This window comes from Oncorhynchus kisutch, unplaced genomic scaffold (genome assembly GCF_002021735.2).
Source record: "Oncorhynchus kisutch isolate 150728-3 unplaced genomic scaffold, Okis_V2 scaffold3927, whole genome shotgun sequence".
In the NCBI taxonomy this organism is placed as follows: domain Eukaryota; kingdom Metazoa; phylum Chordata; class Actinopteri; order Salmoniformes; family Salmonidae; genus Oncorhynchus; species Oncorhynchus kisutch.
Window position 1 is genome coordinate 87,753 of NW_022265872.1, and position 18,640 is coordinate 106,392.

Consider the following 18,640-nt stretch of genomic DNA (forward strand, 5'->3'; position numbering starts at 1 on the left):
TCTAAGTCAGAGCCGTCCAGAGTAGTGATGTTGGACAGGCGGGTAGGTGCAGGTAGCGATCGGTTGAAGAGCATGCATTTAGTTTTACTTGTATTTAAGAGCAATTGGAGGCCACGGAAGGAGAGTTGTATGGCATTGAAGCTTGCCTGGAGGGTTGTTAACACAGTGTCCAAAGAAGGGCCGGAAGTATACAGAATGGTGTCGTCTGCGTAGAGGTGGATCAGGGACTCACCAGCAGCAAGAGCGACCTCATTGATGTATACAGAGAAGAGAGTCGGTCCAAGAATTGAACCCTGTGGCACCCCCATAGAGACTGCCAGAGGTCCGGACAGCAGACCCTCCGATTTGACACACTGAACTCTATCAGAGAAGTAGTTGGTGAACCAGGCGAGGCAATCATTTGAGAAACCAAGAGTGTCGAGTCTGCCGATGAGGATATGGTGATTGACAGAGTCGAAAGCCTTGGCCAGATCAATGAATACGGCTGCACAGTAATGTTTCTTATCGATGGCGGTTAAGATATCGTTTAGGACCTTGAGCGTGGCTGAGGTGCACCCATGACCAGCTCTGAAACCAGATTGCATAGCAGAGAAGGTATGGTGAGATTCGAAATGGTCGGTAATCTGTTTGTTGACTTGGCTTTCGAAGACCTTAGAAAGGCACGGTAGGATAGATATAGGTCTGTAGCAGTTTGGGTCAAGAGTGTCCCCCCCTTTGAAGAGGGGGATGACCGCAGCTGCTTTCCAATCTTTGGGAATCTCAGACGACACGAAAGAGAGGTTGAACAGGCTAGTAATAGGGGTGGCAACAATTTCGGCAGATAATTTTAGAAAGAAAGGGTCCAGATTGTCTAGCCCGGCTGAAAAAAAATGCAGAACTAAGAACAGATACAGCCCTTGGTTCACCCCAGACCTGACTGCCCTCGACCAGCACAAAAACATCCTGTGGCGGACTGCAATAGCATCGAATAGTCCCCGTGATATGCAACTGTTCAGGGAAGTCCGGAACCAATACACGCAGTCAGTCAGGAAAGCTAAGGCCAGCTTCTTCAGGCAGAAGTTTGCATCCTGTAGCTCCAACTCCAAAAAGTTCTGGGACACTGTGAAGTCCATGGAGAACAAGAGCACCTCCTCCCAGCTGCCCACTGCACTGAGGCTAGGTAACACGGTCACCACTGATAAATCCATGATTATCGAAAACTTCAATAAGCATTTCTCAACGGCTGGCCATGCCTTCCGCCTGGCTACTTCAACCTCGGCCAACAGCTCCGCCCCCCCCCGCAGCTCCTCGCCCAAGCCTCTCCAGGTTCTCCTTTACCCAAATCCAGATAGCAGATGTTCTGAAAGAGCTGCAAAACCTGGACCCGTACAAATCAGCTGGGCTTGACAATCTGGACCCTCTATTTCTGAAACTATCTGCCACCATTGTCGCAACCCCTATTACCAGCCTGTTCAACCTCTCTTTCATCTCGTCTGAGATCCCCAAGGATTGGAAAGCTGCCGCAGTCATCCCCCTCTTCAAAGGGGGAGACACCCTGGACCCAAACTGTTACAGACCTATATCCATCCTGCCCTGCCTATCTAAGGTCTTCGAAAGCCAAGTCAACAAACAGGTCACTGACCATCTCGAATCCCACCGTACCTTCTCCGCTGTGCAATCTGGTTTCCGAGCCGGTCATGGGTGCACCTCAGCCACACTCAAGGTACTAAACGACATCATAACCGCCATCGATAAAAGACAATACTGTGCAGCCGTCTTCATCGACCTTGCCAAGGCTTTCGACTCTGTCAATCACCATATTCTTATCGGCAGACTCAGTAGCCTCGGTTTTTCGGATGACTGCCTTGCCTGGTTCACCAATTACTTTGCAGACAGAGTTCAGTGTGTCAAATCGGAGGGCATGCTGTCCGGTCCTCTGGCAGTCTCTATGGGGGTGCCACAGGGTTCAATTCTCGGGCCGACTCTTTTCTCTGTGTATATCAATGATGTTGCTCTTGCTGCGGGCGATTCCCTGATCCACCTCTACGCAGACGACACCATTCTATATACTTTCGGCCCGTCTTTGGACACTGTGCTATCTAACCTCCAAACAAGCTTCAATGCCATACAACACTCCTTCCGTGGCCTCCAACTGCTCTTAAACGCTAGTAAAACCAAATGCATGCTTTTCAACCGGTCGCTGCCTGCACCTGCATGCCCGACTAGCATCACCACCCTGGATGGTTCCGACCTAGAATATGTGGACGTCTATAAGTACCTAGGTGTCTGGCTAGACTGCAAACTCTCCTTCCAGACTCATATCAAACATCTCCAATCGAAAATCAAATCAAGAGTCGGCTTTCTATTCCGCAACAAAGCCTCCTTCACTCAAGCCGCCAAGCTTACCCTAGTAAAACTGACTATCCTACCGATCCTCGACTTCGGCGATGTCATCTACAAAATGGCTTCCAACACTCTACTCAGCAAACTGGATGCAGTCTATCACAGTGCCATCCGTTTTGTCACTAAAGCACCTTATACTACCCACCACTGCGACTTGTATGCTCTAGTCGGCTGGCCCTCGCTACATATTCGTCGCCAGACCCACTGGCTCCAGGTCATCTACAAGTCTATGCTAGATAAAGCTCCGCCTTATCTCAGCTCACTGGTCACGATGGCAACACCCATCCGTAGCACGCGCTCCAGCAGGTGTATCTCACTGATCATCCCTAAAGCCAACACCTCATTTGGCCGCCTTTCGTTCCAGTACTCTGCTGCCTGTGACTGGAACGAATTGCAAAAATCGCTGAAGTTGGAGACTTTCATCTCCCTCACCAACTTCAAACATCAGCTATCTGAGCAGCTAACCGATCGCTGCAGCTGTACATAGTCTATTGGTAAATAGCCCACCCTTTTCACCTACCTCATCCCCGTACTGTTTTTATTTATTTACTTTTCTGCTCTTCTGCACACCAATATCTCTACCTGTACATGACCATCTGATCTTTTATCACTCCAGTGTTAATCTGCAAAATTGTAATTATTTGCCTACCTCCTCATGCCTTTTGCACACATTGTATATAGACCCCCCCTTCGTTTTCTACTGTGTTATTGACTTGTTAATTGTTTACTCCATGTGTAACTCTTTGTTGTATGCTCACACTGCTATGCTTTATCTTGGCCAGGTCGCAGTTGCAAATGAGAACTTGTTCTCAACTAGCCTACCTGGTTAAATAAAGGTGAAATAAAAAAATAAAAAAAATTTGTAGGGGTCCAGATTTTGCAGCTCTTTCAGAACATCAGCTGAATGGATTTGGGAGAAGGACAAATGGGGAAGGCTTGGGCGAGTTGCTGTTGGGGGTGCAGTGCTGTTGTCCGGGGTAGGAGTAGCCAGGTGGAAAGCATGGCCAGCCGTAGAAAAATGCTTATTGAAATTCTCAATTATGGTGGATTTATCAGTGGTGACAGTGTTTCCTATCTTCAGTGCAGTGGCAGCTGGGAGGAGGTGTTCTTATTCTCCATGGACTTTACAGTGTCCCAGAACTTTTTTGAGTTAGTGTTGCAGGAAGCAAATTTCTGCTTGAAAAAGCTAGCCTTGGCTTTTCTAACTGCCTGTGTATAATGGTTTCTAGCTTCTCTGAACAGCTGCATATCACGGGGGCTGTTCGATGCTAATGCAGAACGCCATAGGATGTTTTTGTGTTGGTTAAGGGCAGTCAGGTCTGGGGAGAACCAAGGGCTATATCTGTTCCTGGTTCTAAATTTCTTGAATGGGGCATGTTTATTTAAGATGGTTAGGAAGGCATTTAAAAAAAATATCCAGGCATCCTCTACTGACGGGATGAGATCAATATCCTTCCAGGATACCCCGGCCAGGTCGATTAGAAAGGCCTGCTCGCAGAAGTGTTTCAGGGAGCGTTTTACAGTGATGAGTGGAGGTCGTTTGACCGTGATCGCTGAGATCTTGGTTGAAGACAGCAGAGGTGTATTTAGAGGGGAAGTTGGTTAGGATGATATCTATGAGGGTGCCCGTGTTTAAGGCTTTGGGGAGGTACCTGGTAGGTTCATTGATAATTTGTGTGAGATTGAGGGCATCAAGTTTAGATTGTAGGATGGCTGGGGTGTTAAGCATGTTCCAGTTTAGGTCGCCTAGCAGCACGAACTCTGAAGATAGATGGGGGGCAATCAGTTCACATATGGTGTCCAGAGCACAGCTGGGGACAGAGGGTGGTCTATAGCAGGCGGCAACGGTGAGAGACTTGTTTTTAGAGAGTTGGATTTTTAAAAGTAGAAGTTCAAATTGTTTGGGTACAGACCTGGATAGTAGGACAGAACTCTGCAGGCTATCTTTGCAGTAGATTGCAACACCGCCCCCTTTGGCAGTTCTATCTTGTCTGAAAATGTTGTAGTTTGGAATTAAAATTTCTGAATTTCTGGTGGTCTTCCTAAGCCAGGATTCAGACACAGCTAGAACATCCGGGTTGGCAGAGTGTGCTAAAGCAGTGAATAGAACAAACTTAGGGAGGAGGCTTCTAATGTTAACATGCATGAAACCAAGGCTATTACGGTTACAGAAGTCGTCAAAAGAGAGCGCCTGGGGAATAGGAGTGGAGCTAGGCACTGCAGGGCCTGGATTCACCTCTACATCGCCAGAGGAACATAGGAGGAGTAGAATAAGGGTACGGCTAAAAGCTATGAGAATTGGTCGTCTAGAACGTCTGGAACATAGAGTAAAAGGAGGTTTCTGGGGGCGATAAAATAGCATCAAGGTATAATGTACAGACAAATGTATGGTAGGATGTGAATACAGTGGAGGTAAACCTAGGTATTGAGTGATGAAGAGAGAGATATTGTCTCTAGAAACATCATTGAAACCAGGAGATGTCATTGCATGTGTGGGTGGTGGAACTAATAGGTTGGATAAGGTATAGTGAGCAGGACTAGAGGCTCTACAGTGAAATAAGCCAATAAACACTAACCAGAACAGCAATGGACAAGACATATTGACATTAAGGAGAGGCATGCTTAGTCGAGTGATCAAAAGGGTCCAGTGAGTGGAGAGGTTGGTTGGTGATTTAGACAGCTAGCCAGGCCATCGGTAGCAAGCTAGCATAGGATGGAGGTCTGTTGTTAGCCACCTCTTGCGTTCCGTCAGTAGATTAGTGGGGTTCCGTGTGGTAGAGGGGATTAATCGACCATGCTGGTCATTTATGAACATTGAACATCTTGACCATGTTCTGTTATAATCTCCACCCGGCACAGCCAGAAGAGGACTGGCCACCCCACATAGCCTGGTTCCTCTCTAGGTTTCTTCCTAGGTATTGGCCTTTCTAGGGAGTTTTTCCTAGCCACCGTGCTTCTCCACCTGCATTGCTTGCTGTTTGGGGTTTTAGGCTGGGTTTCTGTACAGCACTTTGAGATATCAGCTGATGTACGAAGGGCTATATAAATAAATTTTGATTTGATTTGATTTGATTTGATTAATCCAAATCACACAACAACAACAACAAAAATAAAAACAATAGATATAGTTATAGAGGCCCAAGAAGAAAACATAATAATAATAAATAAATTGTCCGATTGTCTATTCAGATAGCAGCCGGTAAGACAGCTAACGGTTAGCAGGCCGCAGATGGGCGTTCAGGTAACGTCGCGACGGAGGAGCCAGCCGGATCTCCTTCGGGTAGATAACGTCGGCAGTCCAGTTGTGAAGGCCCGGTGGGGCTCCGCGTAGGCAGTAAAACGGGTCCGGATAGGTGACTGCAGCCCAGGAGTGATTGATGGAACTCAGGAGTGATTGGCGGAGCTGGCTAGCTCCGGAATAATTGATGTTTGCTCCGGAATCGACGAAGGCCGATAGTCACACGGATAGCAGCTAGCTAGCTGTGAGATCCAGGTATGAATGTCCAGAGAGCAGTCGAAATCCAGGGACATGGAGAGAAAAATTGGTCCGGTATGTTCCGTTCCGAGCCGCGCTGCGCCATACAGAACTGACGATAGATTTGAGCTAAAGGATAGCTGATGACCACAAACCGTGGTTAGCTGAATACTAACGATTTGCCAGTAAAGGAGCTAACTAGCTTCTGAACTAGCTTCTGATTAGCTTCTGGATTAGCTTCTGGCTAGCTTCTGGCTAGTTTCAGGCTAGCTTCTTGGAGTTTCTGGCTAGCTTCTTGGAGGATTACAGATTTAATTAGAGGTAATTAATATTTTTTATAAATATAAATTGGTGAGGCGGGTTGCAGGAGAGTGTTTTGAAGATGAGTTGATGGAAAATAAAAATAAAATGTATGTGAAAAAAGTTGTAAATATATATATATATATATATATACAGGACACGACAAGACGAGGACAAAAGACGTCTGAACTGCTATGCCACCTTGGAGCATAGGATAGTTTACCACAGGTGGATTCCAATCAAGTTGTAGAAACATCTCTAGGATGATCAATGGAAACAGGATGCACCTGAGCTCCATTTTGAATCTCAAAGCAAAGGGTCTGAATAGTTAGATAAATAAGGATAAAAATCTGTTTTCCTTTTGTCATTATGGGGTATTGTATGTAGATTGATGAGGAACCAAATAAGCCATTTTAGACCATTTTAGCATAAGGCTGTATCGTAACTAAATGTGGAAAACGGGATGAGTCTGAATATTTTATTTTATTTGTTGTTTTTAGTTCTCTTTTTTAAACTGTATAGCTCGTAGGTAAGCATTTCACTGTAAAGTCTACACTCGTTGTATTCAGCATTTCACTGTAAAGTCTACACTCGTTGTATTCAGCATTTTACGGTAAAGTCTACACCCGTTGTATTCAGCATTTCACTGTAAAGTCTACACTCGTTGTATTCAGCATTTCACTGTAAAGTCTACACCCGTTGTATTCAGCATTTCACAGTAAAGTCTACACCCGTTGTATTCAGCATTTCACGGTAAAGTCTACACCCGTTGTATTCAACACATGTGACCAATAACATTTGATTTGTACTTCCACTGGCCCATGATTTCACCTCCGTTATTTACACCAACTATATTGATTAGAATTAAAGGAATTAAAACATCCCATCATGCTTAGGGTCATTATAGGGGCAGTAGGTAGCCTAGCGGTTAAGAGCATTGGGCCTTTAACCTGAAAGGTTGCTGGTTTGAATCCCCGAGCCGACAGTGTGGAAAAATATGCCTTTATGCCCTTGAGGAAGGCAATTAAAACCCAAACAGTAACTGCTCCCTGGGTGCGATGACATGTTGACTAAAGCAGCCCCCTGCACCGTTCTGATTCAGAGGGGTTGGGTTAAATGTGAAAGACACATTTCAGTTGAATGCATTCAGCTATGCAACTGACTAGGTTTCCCCTAGAATAAAATGTTCTATGTACTATGCAGTAACTCAGTATCCTTCATAGAAATCATATGAACATATTACTAGATATTTGAGAGGTGTGTTGTATTTTGGCAAAAATCATCATGTAAATCTATTTCATAATTATAGCATAGGATCGAAGTGTTCAACAAGAACACAAACACACCTCATATCAGGGTCCATGGTCTCATCAAAATCCTTGTTTTGTGACCCAACCTTCTGTCTTTCTTTAGGGATGTCACCACCCTCAGCCCCCTGATGACTCATTATAACTCTGAGAGGAGACCTCACAATCCTGAAGAGGAAGAGGACTGGTCTGGTCCCATATCAATCTGATGATAACTCATTATAACTCTCAGAGAGGTCTCACAATCCTGAAGAGGAAGAGGACTGGTCTGGTCCCATATCAATCTGTAAATCAGAAGAGTAAACACCATTATATTAAAACGTTTAAACACAAAAGCAGAGTAGGCCTACTGTTGACCTGCTGTACTGGGGAATTAACATTTACATTATAATGACATTCTGTAAGGCATTTTGTACCAAATGCAATTATGTAAAGCCCTATAGGCTGAATAAAATGTTTAGGAACAAAATCCAAATGTAAAAACATTTCTTTAGTGAAAACAGCAATGTACAGTATTTTTCCAGAGCATATCTGAATAAGAACAGAGATGGTTTATCATGATGATATTGAAATTCCCTATAAGGGCTGTGATAAGATGTGTATCAGACATTGAAGAAACCTTTTAGACATAAAAACACTGCTTCCCTGCTCTGGGGGTTTATGCTGGTGTTTTGTAGTCCAAACCACTTAGTGACAAATGCATTGGTAAAAACTACAGTACACTGTTTTCTCCCTCTTCATCTTCTATTATCTTATGGTGAATGTAGGTCAGTGTTTCTTATGTCTTTTGTTGAAATTGACAGAAACCATTGTGGGGTAAAATATATACATTGTTGTTCACTAGCTCTGTAGTTCAACTAGTGCATAAATAAAACATGGACTGAAATGTTGAGTGTGTCAGTATTATAAAAACATGGACTGGAGTACTTAGTGCATCAGTGATCAGTATAATGAAAACATGGAATGGAGTACTTAGTGCATCAGTGATCAGTATAATGAAAACATGGAATGGAGTACTTAGTGCATCAGTGATCAGTATAATGAAAACATGGAATGGAGTACTTAGTGCATCAGTGATCAGTATAATGAAAACATGGAATGGCGTACTTAGTGCATCAGTGATCAGTATAATGAAAACATGGACTGGAGTACTTAGTGCATCAGTGATCAGTATAATGAAAACATGGAATGGAGTACTTAGTGCATCAGTGATCAGTATAATGAAAACATGGAATGGAGTACTTAGTGCATCAGTGATCAGTATAATGAAAACATGGACTGGAGTACTTAGTGCATCAGTGATCAGTATAATGAAAACATGGAATGGAGTACTTAGTGCATCAGTGATCAGTATAATGAAAACATGGAATGGAGTACTTAGTGCATCAGTGATCAGTATAATGAAAACATGGAATGGAGTACTTAGTGCATCAGTGATCAGTATAATGAAAACATGGAATGGAGTACTTAGTGCATCAGTGATCAGTATAATGAAAACATAGAATGGAGTACTTAGTGCATCAGTGATCAGTATAATGAAAACATAGAATGGAGTACTTAGTGCATCAGTGATCAGTATAATGAAAACATGGAATGGAGTACTTAGTGCATCAGTGATCAGTATAATGAAAACATGGAATGGAGTACTTAGTGCATCAGTGATCAGTATAATGAAAACATGGAATGGAGTACTTAGTGCATCAGTGATCAGTATAATGAAAACATGGAATGGAGTACTTAGTGCATCAGTGATCAGTATAATGAAAACATGGAATGGAGTACTTAGTGCATCAGTGATCAGTATAATGAAAACATGGAATGGAGTACTTAGTGCATCAGTGATCAGTATAATGAAAACATGGAATGGAGTACTTAGTGCATCAGTGATCAGTATAATGAAAACATGGAATGGAGTACTTAGTGCATCAGTGATCAGTATAATGAAAACATGGAATGGAGTACTTAGTGCATCAGTGATCAGTATAATGAAAACATGGAATGGAGTACTTAGTGCATCAGTGATCAGTATAATGAAAACATGGAATGGAGTACTTAGTGCATCAGTGATCAGTATAATGAAAACATAGAATGGAGTACTTAGTGCATCAGTGATCAGTATAATGAAAACATGGAATGGAGTACTTAGTGCATCAGTGATCAGTATAATGAAAACATGGACTGGCCTCCATTAGATTAGCTTTGTTAATCACATGTGCAGGGTCGCAGATGTAATTGCACGGTGCAGTGAAAGTATTAAGCTACAAGCTTCAACAGTGCAGGTCAAAGAAAAGAGAATGAAACAATAATACAAATAATAATAATAATAATATACATATTTACAACTGTAACAATTATAAATGTACATTGGGGGATGGGGGCAGGGTAAATGTCTGTTTAAGGATAGCCTAGTCTACCTACTTGTAAACGTGCACCATCATCATGTGATTTAGTTGATCAATTTCTTGTAAAAAAAATATATATATATAGATTTTTTTTTTTACAAGAAATTGATCAACTAAATCACATGATGATGGTGCACGTATATATATATAGTTCCCCAGCAAGAAATCCAAACATGGATCTCAACTAGAAGGGGGAACTAACAAAGAGTCACTGACCAAAACGAAACAGGTGGGATTTTAGGAGGGGTTCTGAAAGAGGCTCATGGGGGTGTCCCCTGGAAGTTGATTAGATTAGTATCAACAACTGGGACAACAACAAAAAAACACCCACCATGAACGACGACTAAATTTGCCCAAGAAGAGGCTAACAAAATAAAACCCCACAAACGTCAAAGACAGGAAGCAAACCAATAAGTGGAGCAAAACAAAAAACAGGGAAGATCTGATAAAGGAATGTTTTCTGTAATCAAATAGGGAGCACCAACTGAGGGTGTTTACCCTCCACATCTCTCAACACAACTGGAGCACTGGGCCAGACACTCTTAAATAGCACCTGGGCCAGCACATGTTAAACACCATCCCACCAATGAGATGGAAACCAGGTATAACACATACTGAATAGCAAGGTGACGGGGACACCACTCTGTGTTTTCTACGTGTAAAGTCCAACCTCAAAACGTAAATGGAAACCTGTAACATAGTCACCATTTGTGAATAGTGTCCTCAGGTGGTTGCCCTGCTCTTGCTCTTAGTCTGCCTCCTGTCCCTCCTTGCCTGGAACAAATAATTGATACGGCTATAAAATGGGTGGAAACCTAAGATGTACTTTCAATCCGACTGCGTCAGTTGGGTAATAGGTTCAGGTTGGACAGGCTAAATTATATGTGTTATATTATAATATAAATTCAGGACAAAACGGCTTTTCCATGTTTTCTTATTCCCAATACATTTTTGCATATAGCCCATAGCTTGGGTTTAGTGATATCGAATTGAAATCAAATCAAAGACAATTTTAGGCTCCTTAGTGTTTATGATCAAGTATGATATAAATTTGCCTAATGATTTTCCTAATATGAGTCTATAAGGAATTTGCAGAAAATGTTTCATGAATTCAATCATTATATTAGACCTATGTTGGTTGAGTAGGTAATTATATCGAAATGAGCGATATCCCAATCTATAATGGCATGCGGTACAAACATTATAATCAGTCAAGTCACTGACAAAACCACAACAACTGGTCAGATTAAATTCACGCTTTCCTTTGGAAACCAATAAAGAGGTTCAATTAGATTTTTAGCGTCCTTGTCGACGAGTGAAAAACATGCACAGCCTACCATAGTTCTGAAAGTCATATTAAAGCATCCACACCAAGGACGATAACTATAGGGATAACGATAGATTATACATCATCCACACCAAGGACGATAACTATAGGGATAACGATAGATTATACATCATCCACACCAAGGACGATAACTATAGGGATAACGATAGATTATACATCATCCACACCAAGGACGATAACTATAGGGATAACGATAGATTATACATCATCCCCACCAAGGACAATAACGACAGGGATAACGATAGATTATACATCATCCACACCAAGGACGATAACTATAGTGATAACGATAGATTATACATCATCCCCACCAAGGACAATAACGACAGGGATAACGATAGATTATACATCATCCACACCAAGGACGATAACTATAGTGATAACGATAGATTATACATCATCCACACCAGGGACGATAACTATAGGGATAACGATAGATTATACATCATCCCCACCAAGGACGATAACTATAGTGATAACGATAGATTATACATCATCCACACCAGGGACGACAACTACAGGGATAACGATGGATTATACATCATCCACACCAAGGACGATAACTACAGGGATAACGATAGATTATACATCATCCACACCAAGGACGATAACTACAGGGATAACGATAGATTATACTTCATCCACACCAGGGACGATAACTATAGGGATAACGATAGATTATACATCATCCACACCAAGGACGATAACTATAGGGATAACGATAGATTATACATCATCCACACCAAGGACGATAACTATAGGGATAACGATAGATTATACATCATCCACACCAAGGACGATAACTACAGGGATAACGATAGATTATACATCATCCACACCAAGGACGATAACTATAGTGATAACGATAGATTATACATCATCCACACCAAGGACGATAACTATAGTGATAACGATAGATTATACATCATACACACCAGCGGGCCGTTATCTTTCTATAGTACACCTGTTAATCATCTGATCAACGCATCCTACTGCACATTGTAGGCCTATTAATTAGGTGCTAACACAGATCGTTCAGTAACCCAAGACTTCAAGGTGTGTTCATTGTGATAGTGACAACTGCAAATAATACTTCAATGAACACGCATATTAAACTCATATTTAAGCAATTCAACAACAAAGGCTGTTTAGCCTGGGCACCTTTTACATTATGTCATTGCTTGCCTCGTTGCTCAATTGTTTTGCAAGTGATTTACATTTTGCAAATGATTATCATTTCCTTTGGATCTTCTTTTCGCTGTGCTCATCTCTCTGGCTGTCCTGTGCGGTAGATAATTTGGCATTTTGGCCTAATTTACATTAAGCAATTAGCAAGAGAAAGCCTGCATCTCTCCACAAAATGCTAATAGGTCTAGAGGCTTGTGTAGCCTAGCCTATTGCGTATGGGAACAGCTGGAAGAGAGAGGGTATAGATGTATAGCCAATGTCTGAAGCTAAATATTAGCTGGATATTAGGCCATTCATTAGCTAAATAGTAGGGGCTATAAATACTTACCTGTTAAAGTGCGAGAAAAAAGTGAAGAGATTATGGCATAGCAGAACTGTGCATTCCCCCAGGCTGATGCGCTCTGTAGTCCCGGACACACAAAACTACACTATTGATTAGGCCTACGTTTTTAAACAAGACAATTATTCTACCTAAGCTACAACACAGTGCAATAAAGAATGAATTATTGTTATCAAGTGAGTACTCATATATTGTCTAGGGCTGTAAACTGCAATTATGTAGGATAATTTGAATAACCGCTCAAACATCCTGTTTTGATGATCATGCAGAAATAACAGCTTACAACCTAGGCCTGATTATGCAACCATTTGGATCAGTTATGAGTTTATTCTCGACAGTTTACAAGGTCCAGAAAGGTACATTAGCAGGCTACTCATAGCGTGTAGGATATTTTGATTACACCATCACGCCTCTCTCACTCTCCTTTTAAACTCCCCTATTTTACATTCAGCAAGCTGGACTCTCTCCTCAATACGCTAGTAGTAGTAAATATTAAGTGTACAACAAGCTATTGTAGTATAGCTTTTCCTGGGACTCCATGAGTTAGGAGGAATAGCTGTAGCTGAGAGGCAGAGGAAAATCAGATGCGTAATTGTGCAAAGATAACGGTGAAGACAGAGAGATTAGAAATTAGAAGCATATGCAATTATTCCTTAGCTAAATTTTAGGCCTAATACTACTAATATTTTTATGGGACAAGAAAATGATCATACCTAGGGTATAACAACAGAATGCAATAATGCATTATTATATTTTTCTAGTGAGTAAAGTCAACTGCAGTGAATATCCCATTTCAATAATCGCTAAAAAGCCCTGCGTTTAGAATGTCGAAATAATGATAATAATCTAGTCTAGGCCTGATTAGGCCACCATTTTGGATCAGTAATGGGTCCTTTCTCGACAGTTTACAACGCCTTTGGCAGCGATCACAGCTGTGAGGATTTTGGGGTTAGTCTCTAAGACAGACCTTTGCACACCTGAATTGTACAATATTGGCCCATTATTATTTTCAAAATTGTTTAAGCTCTGTCAAATTGGTTGTTGATCATTGCTAGACAGCAGAAGAGGCTGCAAATTTTGCAAATGGAGTGGCATCAAACACATGGAAACCATTGTTTGATGTCTTTGATACCATTCCACTGAATAGCTCCAGTCATTACCACGAGCCCATTCTCCCTAATTAAGGTGCCACCAACCTCCTGTGATAGATTTTCAAGTCTTGCCATAGATTTTCAAGCCAATTTAAGTCAAAACTGTGACTATCCCACTCAGGAACATTCAATGTCATCTTGGTAAGTAACTCCAGTGTAGATTTGGCCATGTGTTTTGGTTAATTGTTCTGCTGACAGGTGATTTCATATCCCAGTGTCTGTTGAAAAGCAGACAACCAGTTTTCCTCTAGGATTTTGCCTGTGCTTAGCTGTATTCCGTTTCTTCTTATCCTAGAAAAAACTCCTTAGTCCTTGTCGATGATAAGTATACTCATAACATCAACAGCAGTTCTACTTAAGTGCCTTGTTGCAAACAGGATGCAGGTTTTGGAATGTTTTTTATTCTGTACAGGCTTCCTTCTTTTCACTGTCAATTAGGTTAGTATTGTGGAGTAACTACAATGTTATTGATCCATCTTCAGTCCTCTCATATCAAATACATTAAACTATGTAACTAACTGTTTGCGTCGTGCATAAGAACAGCCCTTGGCTGTGGTATATTGGCCATATACAGTTTCACACCCCCTCGGGCCTTATTGCTTATTAAGTACACACCCATCCGCCATTTTAGGACATATTTATCTGATGGAGAACAGTGATTCATTAACCTCGCCTGGTAATTCATTAACACCTGACCCATTTACCTTAACCAGCAAGATGGCGTTCCATCTGTGTGAGTGGGGACAATTTAGGCTGAGGAGTGAGATTCACACATTCCCATGTGCACATAGTACAAATATAAGCTATGTGTTGATGTTAATTGTAAAACCCTTTTTGTGAACTTGAATGTGCACAATTACCATGACAATGTCCTGCTACATATAGAGTCGCCTGGATCAAATGTACGCTATTACACAGTTCATCTAGATCACCCTAGAGATCACAAGGTCTAAGAATGAGTCAGCACAGCATCAGTCTGTAAATATATAACAGACACTCCTAATACTGATAGTATGAAGACAGTACCTGACCATATAATCATAAACACATCTGAAAGCAAGTACACTTTCAAGGTTACCTTGTTGTCTATGATTCTGATTAGTTTTAGCAATGATATGTAAAATAATTTTAAGAACATATTCATATATAATATTATTTCTAAATATAAGGTTCTGTCAAAAACAGTGACATGATTGTCACAACAGAATCAAGTCATACGTTGTCATAGTTTAGACAAATACATTTGGTAAAACTTAATTGATGATCTACAATATAACAATATAGGGCTCCCGTGTGGTGCAGTGGTCTAATGCACTGCATCACAGTGCTCGAGGAGTAACTACAGACCCTGGTTCGATTCCAGGCTGTATCACAACCCATCATGATTGGGAGTCCCATAGGTTGGCACACAATTGGCCCAGCGTTGTTAGGGTTGGCCCGGGGTAGGCCGTCATTGTAAATAAGAATTTGTTCTTAACTAACTTGCCTAGTTAAATAAAGGTGTATATATAAATAATTAATGTTCCTTAAATATTTTCAAGTTGAATTGTCTACACAGTATCTCTTAACTTGTAACAATCTTTGCCATTTTTTCCAGCACCGTTTTGACAGTAGAATGCGGGTCACTTTCAATGACACATTAGTTTGATCAACAACATTAAAACGTTTCCTAATTACAAAACACGTAGTAGAAACATATTAGAAACAATAAATAACATGAAATACCTATCATGAAGTTTTAGTGGTACATGTAACAATCACTTTAATCAACTACATATAGTTCATGTTACTGTCAAATGATTAATCACATACATACCTGTGAGAAGCCCACCCGCTGACCCTTCCTCTTAACCGACCAGTTGAGCTTTCCTTGTGAATTCTCTGCTAATATTGACTGTAAACAGAGATCTAGAAACTGTAGAGTATGAAATGTGTTCCTTCAAAACAGGTTTGGTTTGTGACACTTTGCACCACCATAAATGTTATCTGTTATTAATGGTTAACTAATTCTCCTCCTTCAACAATCTCAACTCATCCCTTTCAGCCCCCAGTCAAGTGAATATTCCTCTAGGTGGCAGCAGAGTGGACTTTCTGGAGCTGATGGGTCCTAAGATGTTGGCAGAGACAGCAGACATGATAGGAGTGAAGGAGCTCAGGGATGCTTTCAACAAGAAAAGGGGACGGTTTGGTGAACTTCGAAGGTGAGAGAGGGGGAGGATGGGGAAGAGGCAGAGGGAGGGTGAGATGAAGGGGAAGAGGCAGAGGGAGGGTGAGATGAAGGGGAAGAGGCAGAGGGAGGGTGAGATGAAGGGAGAGGCAGAGGGAGGGTGAGATGAAGGGAGAGGGTGAGGGAGGGTGAGATGAAGGGGGAGAGGGTGAGGGAGGGTGAGATGAAGGGGGAGAGGGTGAGGGAGGGTGAGATGAAGGGGGAGAGGGTGAGGGAGGGTGAGATGAAGGGGGAGAGGGTGAGGGAGGGTGAGATGAAGGGGGAGAGGCAGAGGGAGGGTGAGATGAAGGGGGAGAGGCAGAGGGAGGGTGAGATGAAGGGGGAGAGGCAGAGGGAGGGTGAGATGAAGGGGGAGAGGGTGAGGGAGGGTGAGATGAAGGGGGAGAGGGTGAGGGAGGGTGAGATGAAGGGGGAGAGGGTGAGGGGTAGAGGGGATGAGGGGAGAGGGTGAGGGGTAGAGGGGATGAGGGGAGAACTAAAGGAAAGGGAAAGGGGGATATTCCAATGTGTCTTCCACATTTAACCCAGTTACCCCTATGAATCAGATCAGAGAGGAGAATATGAGAAGGACAGTGAGATATGGTGAAGGTTGCTCACTACTACTACCAGTACTACTTTCATCCCGTTTCACCATACTCATACTCATAGTTTGTGTTCTTTCCACAGAGTTTGTCAGGATGATGTCTCGCTGATTCTCCTGGCCAGAAGACCATGACGACATGACTATAAGAGACTTGTAAACAACAAAACCTCCTCTGTTAGATGTTATGGACCAGTCCTCAGTCTGTTGTTGTACATGTAATTATAGTATTATTGATGTACAAATATTTCATGTTGTTTTTAGGGTATTTGTTGGTACTTATGTATTGCTATAGCAACAATCCCTCCCAGTACTGTATGTTTTTGTTGTCTAACTGTAACATTGTAATAATAATAATAATAATTATATTTGTATATTTGTTCAAAGTGCTACAGTATGTTATCAGTTAAACTAATGCTTTTGTATAGTTTCAGCCAGTAGTTTTAAAAGTAGTGCTCAAGAGCCTGAAAGTTCTCAAGCAGCTTAATGACCTGAGCGAGATATCCCCCATGGCATTGTTTTATGAAATGTTGAAGATCTGGAGAATCATCCAGATATTCTTATATTGACATTCCCTTGAGACGATCTTCATGGGTAAATAGGACCATTGTATAGTTTGCAGCCCGTTCTCCAAAGGTTGTCTGAATGATCTCCAGTATTTCCTTCTACTCAGGTGTGAATCTACCCAGCTGGATCACAATCAGGAACACATTTCAAGATTTGAATACCTCCCCTTTGAATACCCTAAAATAAGAAAATGTTCCAATGTAGTCCATGAAGAGGTTGGCCTATTGGGATTCTGTGCACAACTATTAACTCCACGTGTAGCTATAGCAATTAATTAGGGGCTAGGGGTATTCAAACGTTACCCTACAAGGACTACTGCTGGTTTCTTGTTCTATCTGATAATTGATGACAGTCACCTGGTGTCCCAGGTCTAAATCAGTGACGAATTAAAAACCAGCGGTGTAACTAGTTTAGAGGTCCAGATTTGAATTTGAGGGGATTAGGCCTACAACTATAGTGAGAGAAAGATCATATTTTTCTGCATACGAAAATGATCAGATCTCACAACGTTTGGAGAAGAATGTCACAGGAAACCCATTCATGTGACATTATTATATTGTAATCTTCTGAGACTTGCAGCGCCACTGCAAAAAATACTACCTGGAACGCTGCCAGAATTTTAGCAGTTGCAAGTAGTAAAAACTAAAACACTAATTTGACAATTGTTTAATGTATGCTAAGAACAAATAAAACCCGTTTTTGTGAACTTCCTTGTGCGCAATCTGTCATTATACGAGATGTGGGCCATTAGATTTTTAACTGTTCAAATTACCTGAGAGGAATCGCAATTGTTACGACATTGTGGGTCCTAAAGTCTTCCCCAGTTTGAATTAGAATCAGCCTACCTGCCAGTCATCAAACATATATTCACCTGACACTTTTATAAAACATGTTGACTTACCATTTCCCTGCTGCATTCAGAGTAGCCTGGAGCATGTACTGACACGGTTATAATTCAAGGGTTGAAACCTAAGATGCTGTTCCAGAGGTGAGACGAGGAAGACAGACAGAAGGAGAGGGGAGGAGCATCTGCTTATACATCACATGGGACAACTTTACCAAAGATGATGACGCTTTCCCTGCGTGAGCTCACAGTTCCTCCATAATATCTGGCATGCTAACGCGAGAGTTAGCATTGACTCACACACATAATTCTACCTGGATGCACATGTATCAACTGTGAAAAATGGTTTTCTTAGTTTGGGCTAATGGCTATACTAATGTGGCGTCTACCTGAGGACATGGCACTTGGTAATATCCTGCAATTCACATTTCCCATTTATAGTGAACAAAAATATAAACGCAACATGCAACAATTTCAACAATTTTACTGAGTTACAGTTCATATAAGGAAATCAGTGAATTTAAATAAA

General features: G+C 41.6%; 1 protein-coding gene across 1 annotated transcript in view; it reads right to left on the reverse strand.

Annotated features, from left to right (window-relative positions):
• LOC116372117 (up-regulator of cell proliferation) overlaps positions 1–18,288 on the reverse strand; it is a 52,298-nt gene extending 34,010 nt beyond the window's left edge. Inside the window, exons 1-2 of the mRNA XM_031821220.1 lie at positions 18,169–18,288; positions 7,504–7,748 (exon numbers count right to left, since the gene is read on the reverse strand). Coding sequence (XP_031677080.1) covers positions 7,504–7,604 — 101 coding nt within the window. The 5' untranslated portion in view covers positions 7,605–7,748; positions 18,169–18,288. The remainder of the gene's footprint in view (positions 1–7,503; positions 7,749–18,168) is intronic.
• Between the last annotated feature and the right edge of the window lie 352 nt (positions 18,289–18,640).